Below are 11,705 nucleotides of genomic sequence, written 5' to 3'. Positions count from 1 at the left end.
GGAACTGAGTAGAACGCTTCCGGTAAGGTCTTTTCAGTATAAAAGTAACTGTTGAGCAAATCCACTGTTCTATGCCTTCTATCAAGCTATTATATGAATTTATTATGTAACTATGCATAAAATATTAATATTTCAAGCAATTCTTGTTCCGTTTTTTCATCTTATTATTAATATTTTACATGACTCAAATTATTTTGAAAAAGTGACTATCAGCACTCAAAGTTAGTTCTGGCTCATGTTCGCCAGGGCAAAAATGAGCTGCTGGGCCCAAACCAAGCTCCATGTCTCCCACTCTCTTTGCAATGTGCACAACCCTATGCTTGTATGGCACCTTACCCCAGATTTGCAGAAGGATGCTGCAGAGGAATTTAAAGTTGCACTCATTGGTTCCCTAAGTATGTGCCAAAGAACTGTTGAAATTTGTATGTCATCATCTATATGCCAGTGTCAGGGCGTAATTAGTTATTGTTTATAGTTACCCCTGCTTTCTTGGTTTGTTTGTTTATTTTAGTTTACTAATAACATTTGTCAACATACTTTTGTTTTTTCCTTGTGGTAATTTCATTTCTTGTGTTTTATATTTTATATTTGCTTTTGTGTTGCATATTTAATTATGTGTTTCTCTTCTATGTTGTCTGTCTGTAATTTATGTTGCTGCCTGTCTTCACCAGGACACTTTTGAAAAGGAGATTTTTATTCTCTAGACTAGAGGTTTGTCTGGTTAAATAAATTGTCTTCTTCGGTTCAGTATTAACACCGTTGACATAGTGAGTAAACTATTTGACTCGTCAGTTTTTACTTGTGAATTTAATATCTTAACTTACCATTACTTTTCCTGTCATTATCCTGACCAAAACAGGTATGTTCCCTGGGAAATGTTTATAATGAATAACATTGGGTTTTATTGTGACCTTTGTCTCAAACATTAACAATGGTGCACATCAGGGAGCTTTTGGAGGCCCAATACTCGCTGTCCGGAACCACCAAAATACCACATCCACAACCTCTCTTGTCCACAGTTTGAGAAGAGAAAAAAAATTAGATGGTTTATGTACAGTATGATCAATAATCAATAATAATAACCTTCAGTTAAATGCCTGGAATTATTATAGATTATTAGCTTGCGGTTTGTGGCCAACTTTGGTCGAACTTTTTTCAAACTTGAAAGGCCAGACAGGAAGTTGTGTTCTGTTATGTAGATGTATATACATATACGATCTGATATTTTTGGAGCAAAAACAGCTGTGCATGAAACTCGAGTAAAAATTAATTATTCACTTCAACTTTTGCAGGTCAGTTTTAATTTCAGTGCAGCATAAAGTCAACACACAGTGAGATATAATGATAAATAAAAGTGGCTGCATTAAGCCCTACACTACATTTGTCAGTTCATCAGTCACTTGGTATCAATGTCAGTGATTAAACATCTTGTACAGCTTTGAAATCTTTAACAGTACTCTTCATTTCATATCCTCAACCCAAATTGTCTGTTTGCCATTATTATGCATTTGTTTATTTATCCAGCTCACTGACACAAATGGCTTGATGAAGTTTATTGTTCTTTTTCAGCAGTTATCCATGCACCACATCTACAATGATATATTCCACCAAGCTGCAGTGTCACAGAGTTAAGTAATATTAGGATAAACATTATGTCCTTTATTTTTACTTCATATACAAGGGGACCCTGGAGACCCTCTTACGATGAGCTTCAGCAGAATCTGGAGGAATAATGAGCTAACATGGAGAGAGGGACGCCAGCAGGAGAGTGAAAACATAAAATGAAGGTTGCAGCAGTGACGGGGAAACAGTTTTTCCCCTCAGTGTGGCACCTCGGAGGAGCAGGAGAGCTGCGTTTCCACAACAAAAAGGTTTTTGAAGAGCTCTCTTTGCACCTGGATTCAAATTTGATTCATTTCAATCTGTTCTTACATCCCCAAAAGTCCCTGTGACTCAGTTCATACTGTCAGCCATAGTTGCATTAACCTGCAGGGGCAAAAATGTGCTGTGGGCCCCTGCTGAGACTCCACACTAACACCACTACCACCAGCTAACTTGTCACCTTAAAGTTAACAAGTTAAACAGAGTTATATAAGAATATACATTAATTGAGCACACTATAAATGTAAATAAAGATGTTGTCATTGGACACTGAGGTCATGTTCTCAGTCTTATTTCTAAAAAACTGGAAGGTTTATAATGACATGACAGAGAATACATTAAAGAAGTTGTAGTTTGTGTTTTTTAAGGCTGATTCAAATATTTTTTGACTGTTTTGATGGAGATCAATCACATAAACTATATAAGAAATTAATGAAATGCAGATTTTTTTTTTTTTTTTACTAAAATGATATATCTTGCACCAGACCATATTGTAAATGAACAGCTGTATAAATAGAATGTGATTTTCCAATCTGTATTACATCCACACATTTTGTGGAGGGTTTTATAAGCAGATTCTAATATTCTTCTATGATTTTAAGGCAAACAAATTACATTTGAAAAACTAAAATAATGTAAGATTCTCCACCACAATATTATACTTGGTACTGAATCATAATGTGAGGAGATAAAAAGGAGAAAAAATACATAAAACAGAATATTTAAATAGATGACATAGACTGTGATTTTCCTTACATACTCATAAGTTTGGTTGGTGGCTGGTCAAATAAACAGATAAAATAACGTAGATCAATTAATTAGTATTCTTAACCAGAATGACATGCCTGATACCAGGCCGTAATGGTGGGAGATGGAATCTACAAAAATAATATAACTGAACAAATAGAACATGATTTTCCTTAAATACTATTGAATAAATACAGTGAGTCTGGTTGGTGATTTTTTTTAGGTGGGTGGGGCTCTGCTAGGGGAGTTTGGATCTATTACCTCAGTTTTTCTACAATCCTGCCTATGGCCTTGTTCATCCACACAATAAACCTGGGGCTTTTGGGGCCCCAGAGAGTCTGTGGCCCTGCCAGTCTGTGGTGTAGTGGCATGCTTTGCCCTGCTGGTAATCCAATGTTGCTTTCATATAATTGCCATTTTCCCCTCACTTCCTTGTGATCTGTCTGATCAGTTGCAGCTTAAAATCAAACACAGACTTGCTCAGGGGATATTTTTTTGTTCTTGTTTCTGTACATCCAGGGTCTTTCTGTCGAAAAGGGCCTTTAAACAACAAAAGTGCACATGCTGGATGAAACAGCCTGAGGGCGAAGCACAGTGGAAGGGTTGTTTTGACTGCACAGAGGTTTAAGGCCTCAGAGGTGATGAGCTGCGAGGTGGCCGCTGTCTAACCCCAGACTCTGTTCTGAATTGGTGAGGTATATTTTAGTTGGGGGGGAATGAGCTGAGGTGGAGATACCAGCATCGTTAGAGCAGTGAAACACATAACTACTGTAAGTGCACACTATAAATTGCAGCTAGCGTGGTTACAGTCAGTGCCAGACAAATACACAACACACTGTGTGAATATTTTCCCAACCTGCAGATAAAAATACAGGACATTTGACATAATTTTTTAGTTCCCCTCCAAGGTTTTCTTCATGTCCTCTCTGTGGGTCGTCCACAAAATGTCCAGCGATCAAGTGACAAGCAGCAGAAAAATCAAAGCGACAGGCTAAGTGTTATGGGTCAGCAGTGGGGTTATAATATCAGTCATTGATGGGGTTTTTTTTCTCCAGCGTCAGGGTGACAGGAAATCTACAGCAGTCTGAGTTTTTTATAGAAGTAGGAGTCGCTGTCAGCAGAAGAGATAAACACACAGGAACCATCAGAAACACTGACAGACAGAGAGAAGCTCCCACACACTGTTCAAGTACAGCTACAACCATTAACAGCTCAACTAGCTAGTCCTCACTGAAGATGCTACACAGGATTCACACAATAGTGTCTGTTTTTACAGCTTCCCCTCCAGATAAACTGCTACAGAGACGCTCCCTGACTCCTCCACCCAGTCGGATCTATTTACAAAGTTTTACAAAAGCAGGGATGAGATATTAAAGCAGGTGATAACTCGAGTGATATTTTGTGGCAGTGCATCTAGGCAATACTGGTTCCCACAGGTACAGAAGTAAAAAAAAAAGTCATGAAAAGATTAAGTGCAATGTCAGGGAACTTTGTGAGATAATTAAATGCAAAAAATATGTAAATGAAAAGTGAAGTGTGCAGATTCCGGCTGCCACTGAGCTTGAATCCTCAGCTCATGCCTTTACAGTAAGTTTTATAACATGAACAAAATTTTTGCTGTCAGTAACTGTTACCAACAGGTTTTTGGGTAATACAATTACATCTACGTCACATAAGGCGTTACCACCTGAAATTAAGTGTTTGTTGTTTAAAATTTTTTATTCATCCACACCGTGCCGACTCTGCCAGTGTGTCACCAGTAAAAATATCCCCGAAAGGTTTTTGTGTCTTGTCATGTCATTACAGGTGACATTAGGCAATAGAAGGGTGCCAGTGACCAGCACATCTGGGTGATGCTGTCCTGTGTGTTCACATATCTGTAACGTCTACTAAGTATCCCATTCTGGTTTGCATCTAAAGGCTGCTTGAAAGTAGCAGGGATAAGAAGACAGGCTCTGTTGTTTTTCCTCATCCAAGTGATCAACACATCTGGGTGATGCCGTCAATTGTCCTTTAGCGTGTTGGATGTTTTTCTAACCTCAGTACTTGTTTATTGTGTTTCATATAATAGGCCCACAAAAATGTATCCCCATCTCATAATTTATCAGACTTTGATCTGCTGCCTGCCCCTCCCTGTGTTAATATAAGAGGATGATTTTAATAAATGTGATTTTGATTAATTTTAACTTTTTGTTTATGTAAAGGTGATTTTAATTTTAAAAAAAAAGGTAACCACTGCATGTGATTGCATGAATGGGCCAGATCTGCGCGCTGGAGCCTTCATTTGGCTGTACAATATCACCTACTGGCTTTGTACATTAATGACCCGCAATACAGTTGAGCTTTCTTTGCTTTGATCTGCTGCTGTTAAACAACATGACCGCCTTCCATTTTATAATGCCCAGTCTTTGGTGAAAGTAACGCAAAAGTAGTGTTATAAGTAACGCATTATTTTTCAGAAAAAGAGACATCGTAATGTAACTAATTATTTTCAAATGAAGGTAACTAGTAATATGTATTGTATTACATTTTGAAAGTAACTTTCCCAACACTGCTGTAGTTTCCTTAGTTTACAGCCGTTTCACTTCCCTAAACTTTTTCATGACATGCAACAATGCTGATCCCACTTCCTACTCTATCACATAACCATGTCATTAACATACTTCACATTATCTGCATGATTTTGTCAAACTGTGTTCTGTTTGTGAGAGTCAAAATTGCCCATGTGCACTGCCTCAAAAGTGGCCAGAAGCTTTACTGTTATACAGATGTGAAATTAGTTGTTCAGCATTTGTTCCTTGTGGAGATGATGATTGTTGTTGTTGTTGCAGACAGAGGTGACGGTTTCTTGGTCTGTTCCTCCTGTTTCTACCAGCTCCTGAGAAGGTCCTGAGAGAGAAACAAGACAAATTGGAAAACTGTTCAAACCTACCTTCAATTAATTTGTGATTTTAATCTTGTTTAATCTTTAATCTCACTGAAACACATCGCATAAGCGTATTTATGCCCTACTCAGCAGAGTGACTTAGAAAACTGTGGACATACAGCACCCCAGATTTTCCTGGGAAACTCCTGTTTGTCATTGCCCTCTCATGGCTTCCTCCTGGGGTCAATTCTCCCATATTTCTCCTGATTAATGACAAATTTTCACAGCTTTTTTTCTTTCTGTCATCACAACCAGTTTCTGGTACCGTACAGTGTATATAAGCCCTATGACTGTAAATGTCTATTGTGTCCACCAAGACAACATATAGTTACACCTAGTATGCACGCCATACAGAAGAGAGCTGCTCATGTCTTGTTCTCAGTGGGTGAGAAGAGAACAATACTCATGCAAATTTCAGATGTCCTGGAAAGAAGAATTTTTGTTTCTTTTGGAAAGTTTTAAAGGAAAGAGGCATGCATTTTGTAAAAACTGCTACATTTATTTATTTATTTTTTTATTAGTTTATGCCAGAGATTCGTACAAGTTCTTTCCTGAGAATTAAAAGTATGATTAAAAATATTTACCATAAAAATGCTGTTGCAGTGTACTAATTATTTTGTAATTTTCATTCTTTAAAAGTCACCAGAATACAGGCAACTCAAATGTTAAATGTGAAATCTAAATCCAAATGATTTTGTGGGCTTTAGTGGCGGCTAGTGATGATGAATATTGCAGATTGCAACCAGCTGAAACTCCTGGTTAGAATTCCTTCATTGTTCATTGTTCAAGAGGTTGTTACCAGGAGCTGAATTATCCACAGAGGTCTCTTTCTCTCCAAAACAAACAGACCAGGTGATAAAAACCAGTAAAAACACTGAATAAAGTAGTTTAATGTTACAAATGAGTGTTTCTCCCAAGCTGTTCCACTAGCACCTGGTAATGTGTGCTACGTTTTTTCTCTGATAATTTCTGATCCAGACGTTCCGGAGGTTATTACTGGGAGCTGAATTATCCGCAGAGGTGTCTTCCTCTCCAAAACAAACCATCGACCCAATGATATAAACTGGTAAAAACACTGAATAAAGCAGTTTCATGTTACGAATCAGTTTTTTCGGAAGCTCTTACCACAGAGGGTCTGTGAACTACAGTGGCCAAACCGAAAACACGATTCTTATTTTCAGGAAAACATACTTATCATATTGTATTCCATTTTCTTTCGAAATATAAATTGCTATATCTAAATGTTAAATCTAAACCGAAATGATTTTAAAACTAAAGTGATTTAGATTTTTAGATGCTGAGATAGCCTGACTTTTAACTCCAAAACACTGGATCCTACATTTCCCATGATGCAATGTGATAGCATCTTTCATAAGACCCTTCTTGCCTGGTAATCCCCCTGGTCTTTAATCCCCAGTGCCCCCAGTTTGTAATGCAGATTTTCTGTCAAAAAGTAAAGCTCCTTCAGAGGCACTGACAGCATTATAACACCATTGTTACAGGCTAAACAGCACTAACCATGATGAGTTAACAGATTTCTACAGGTAAAAGACATAGAGGTTCTCTACCTGGCTACTGAACGTCCAGTTTGCTTGGGCCAACACTGTGGATGAGCTGGGAGGATTCAGAGGCGGCGCTGTAGGGTTGAATCAACAAGTTCTTGTTGAGGTCTCCGACTCCACTGCCAGCCTGCAGTTTGGGGTAGGGGGGCGTTTCTGCGCCCTGTCGCTGTCCTCGCTGGGCATCAAGGTCCATCACATGCTCTTCAGTGAGAGGGGAAAACTCATGAGCGCTAGGCTGCTCGTCCCTGGACACTGGACTGATGGAGACAGATGGAGAACTTAAAGACACGATGATGACAGAGAAGGAATATTTTATTAAAAAAAAAATACACCTTAAGTCATTTAATACATATTTTAAGGTTTTGTTATGAGGAACAAAATGACATCTGGATGAAAGCACTCTTCATATTTGTGTACTTTATGTATAAATGTTAAAATTGAATCTGGCATTGTTCCCTGACAATATATAAATCTCTCTCATTACACCACCATCACCCAATACAAACTTTAGGCTATTTGAATGAGCAGCATTCAAAACTTTGCGGACAGTGCACAAATGTACAAGCAGTGAGAAAAAAACCAACAACTTACCTTCAAAAACATGCTGAGTTAATGCTAAAATTAATGCTTGATTTAAAAGTGAATGACATAAAGCATGAAGTTCCTCAGAACACAGCCAGAGGTGTCTGAAAACACCTCTGGACACTTAAAACAGTCTGAGAAAGACAAAGACGTCTTACCTGACGTCCATGGATTGGACTCCATCAGACAGCTCATCCACACAGCTCTTATTCTCCAGGGGTCCAAGCATGATGACAGGGGCTTCAGCTGGAGTCGGGGTGTCCTCCTCCGAAGGGATTGCAACTTCTGACCTTATGTCAGACGCTGTCAACAGGGGAAACTGATTGCTGAATATCATAATAGAGGTGCAGATCCAGTCCTGATTCAGGAACCTCTAACACTAGCGTATCTAAACACAGCACGACTTCTAACATCCAGTCTATATTTTTGGTTGTGTGATAGAACAAGAAAGTCTCCTCAGAGGAGATAAGACAAGCCTTTACTGATCCTCAGAGATAAATGAAATAAAAATCAGAAAAGAAATAAAAACAGTAACTATACAAGAGCAATTTAAGTAAAAGAAATTACAAGGCAAGGGTGACAGTGGTGCAGCAGCAAGAAATAATATCTGTAAACTGTGTGCCTGAGAATAATTATATATAATAATAAGTGATTATGTGATGGATACTTTGGGACATAATCTTATCTTACTATATAATGACGAAAACTCTGTGTGTGTGTGTGTGTGTGTGTGTGTGTGTGTGTGTCTGTTCCACGTTTTTCTCCTCACTGACTTGGTCAATCCATGTGAAATTTGGCACAGTGGTAGAGGGTCATGGGAGGATGTGAATGAAGCAATATTACATCGATTGGCCAAAGGGGGGGCGCTATAGCAACCGATTTAAATTGCAAACTTTGAATGGGCATATCTCATGCCCCGTATGTCGTACAGACATGAAACTTTGCACAGAGATGCCTCTCCTCATGAGGAACAAATTTGCCTCAAGAACCCATAACTTCCGGTTATATAGATTTTCCACCATTTTGAATTTTTTTGAAAATCGATCTCTTCCTAGGAAGTTTTACCGATCTGCATGAAACTGGGTGAACATAATCTAGGGACCAATATCTAAAGTTCCCTCTCGGCAAAAGTTGGAAAACTTACTAAAACTGAGCTTCTATAAGGCAATGAATATTGCGGAGGGCGTGGCTCATCACATAAAGGTGTATAACATCTCAAGGGTTTCACCGATCACCACGCAACTTTGTAGGCATATGACCACACATAATCTGAGGGGACCCCTCCATTATTAACCCCATCAAACAAAAAGGGGGCACTAGAGAGTTAATTTCTTATCTAGGCCTAACGGCCATATTGATTTTTACTAAACATGGTAGCTATGTAGAACAGGACACCTCAAGGTGACTGGAGAAATTTGACTCGAACTGGCAACTGGGTGGCGCTATAACAACAGAAAAATGCTTAAAAATGGCTAAAATGCGACCGATCGCTGTGGCTCCCCCTGTGGCCCAATGTTTGTTTGTTTTTTCAAATTTTTGGTATGGCTAAGTCATGGTATGGTATGCTGTACTCAATGGGTATGGACTCGTAGAAATATAATAAAGGATATAACATAATAAGACAACATACAGGGTTCCTACAGCCTCAGGTAAGTTAGATTTACAGATTTTTAAGACTTTTAATGCAGTTTTACAATAACGAAAATAAAGCATCAGCCAACAACTGCATGTAGGGTTCTATTGCTTCTTGATTCCCATTGTGAGTGTGAATTTTATTTTCTTTTGCACATAATACAGTTTCAGCCAAATCTTGGTTAAATAGCCAATTTTCCTTGAATTTGCACTTTCCTGTGTCATCCAGGGTACAGAGACAGCTAGTGAGCAGACAGTGGATCCTCTGCTCTGAGCATCCTGGCCAGAAACAAAATATGAGTGTTGTTGTTAACACTATCCTGATTGGTGTGACATACATGTGAGAGGCATTCATAAATTATTAAAGAAAAACAGATGTTGCCAATTATTTTGAAATTTTACAATCCAACATTAGAAAAAACTGTTGATAAAATCCATACTTCCTATGACTGAGCATTTGTTAGACTTTTGAAGGATTGATTTCAGACATTTTAATACCAATTGAGGCCTGATTTTTAGATTAATGAATCAAATGCCTTTTAAGATTTTTAAGGGTCTGCACGAACCCTGGTAACCAAATATAACTATGTATATTAACATAAGATATAGGGTTAAGCTGAATACTCAGATATAATGAGTATCTAGAATAAACAATGTACTTTTTACAAATAATTTTCCTCGTGATAAAGGAAAATCCTCTGTGTTCAATCTCTTACTCTTGTGATCAATAAATAACCTGAGGCTCAAACTTGAGGTTGTTCTGTAAATAGTTTTCAAAGAAATGTTAAATACAGCAACTTCTGATCAACCCATATCAATTTCAGGCTTAAAATAACAACTTCTGGTTTCGTCCCACACGTTTGCTTTAAGTCCCACCCACCTCTGGTTTAAACTCCACCCATTCCGAGCACTGATATGGATACAGATATGTTAGTCGGTTGAAAAGATACATACAATGGTGTACTCGCTCATCCCCAAAAATATAGTTTAATATAGTATGGTCTTTAGAATGTAACATAAAGTGAAATGTAGTACTATTGTAACATATTTAGTATAGTACAGAATTATAACATGGGATATAAAATGTGACATAACATAGTGTGAGTGTAGTATAGTATTATATGTATAGTAAATAACATCAAACATCACAAAATATGTAAGTAATTCTTTAAAAAAAAAATCCAGTCTGTCTTTGTTTGTTGCTAAAGGCTCATAGCAGTTATGGAGCTTTGAAAGTCAGTCATCATTTAATAAATGAATTGATCTAAAAGTTCAAGGTCATTTTTCAAGTTAAAACACTAAACAGTCGCTGGTTACTGACTAATCATTGCTCTGTATCAGGCACATCCAAAGTCAGGCCACAGTTGGCCCCCGTTCATCTTTAATAATATACTATATGTGGCCTGCTACATTATACAGTTGACTTTGCATTTTTTCTGTTCACTTCAGATGGCGGGACTATCACACGCAGGCAGAGCTAATGTGTTTTCATGGACAGACGGTAAACAAGCAAGCAAACTGTTACCTAGCAGCAGACGTTTCCTGCTAGGTAGGCCACAGCAAAAAGCATAAAGTCTACAGAAAGGACCGCTGGTTTTTGGAGTGGTGGAAAGGTGAATGCTTTTTCACTGAAAAATAAACCCCTCTGTCTGTTGCTGTGTCTCAAATCGCGTACTTCCGTTAGTACACTTCCATGTCTCATGTTTTTTTGTTGTTTTTTTTTAATAACCCATATGGTGCACTGGCCCCTTGGTATTTTAACATGATCTAATCTGGCCCCCATCCAAAAAAGTGTGAACAGCCCTGCTCTATATCATTATAAACAAATACATGTCTTTTTTAAAACTGTGCTAAAGAAAATAAAAAACCCTGACACTTAATAATGAATAATCTGACAGGTAATCTGGTAGAAATATAAAGCCTGTTAAAACACTTGGAATATAGCTTATGTGCAGTAAATGTTGTGTTTCACTTGTAATTGGCTGCTTGTTGGTCACAGGTTAAATAATGTGACAATCGGACAAGTAAACAACCCTTTATTGTCAAGACATTTCTTTCTAGATAACTTATCTTGCAGGTTTTGTAACTCAGTGTGTAATACTGATGAAATGAGTGTGTTTCACTTCCTCTGAAACCACCTGTACCGATAAAACAGCAGTAATGTAAAGCCACTTTGGTCAGAGAGTTCAAGAAATGCTGCAGTTTACTCGGTGATGGTGTTACTGCTTTTTAACCTTCAGGAGGCGCTGTTCCTCTGCCTGTCTGACACTGCTGAGTCACACTGCAGCTGAGACTCATCTCGTTCAATTATACAGAAAACTAATTATGCTGGAGGAACAAGATTGAAAAGTTTTGTGAGAATATTTCATATGCGA

At 38.0% G+C, this 11,705-nt stretch overlaps 1 protein-coding gene across 7 annotated transcripts in view; it reads right to left on the bottom strand.

Moving 5' to 3' along the window:
* Window positions 1-4,815: 4,815 nt before the first annotated feature.
* Window positions 4,816-11,705, bottom strand: part of map7d2b (MAP7 domain containing 2b) — a 39,619-nt gene continuing 32,729 nt past the window's right edge. For 4 of the 7 annotated variants that reach the window (XM_033638756.2, XM_033638759.2, XM_033638760.2 and 1 more), the window contains 3 exons: window positions 7,857-8,001; window positions 7,123-7,394; window positions 4,816-5,517 (listed from right to left, as the gene is read on the bottom strand). In XM_033638756.2, coding sequence (XP_033494647.1) covers window positions 7,127-7,394; window positions 7,857-8,001 — 413 coding nt within the window. In that variant the 3' untranslated portion in view covers window positions 4,816-5,517; window positions 7,123-7,126. The remainder of the gene's footprint in view (window positions 5,518-7,122; window positions 7,395-7,856; window positions 8,002-11,705) is intronic. The other 3 variants (XM_033638758.2, XM_078162574.1, XM_078162576.1) reach the window with 1 other exon arrangement.

This window comes from Epinephelus lanceolatus, chromosome 20, assembly GCF_041903045.1.
Source record: "Epinephelus lanceolatus isolate andai-2023 chromosome 20, ASM4190304v1, whole genome shotgun sequence".
NCBI lineage: Eukaryota > Metazoa > Chordata > Actinopteri > Perciformes > Serranidae > Epinephelus > Epinephelus lanceolatus.
Note: the sequence above shows the minus strand (reverse complement) of the source record. Positions and strands in the feature narration are given on the sequence as shown.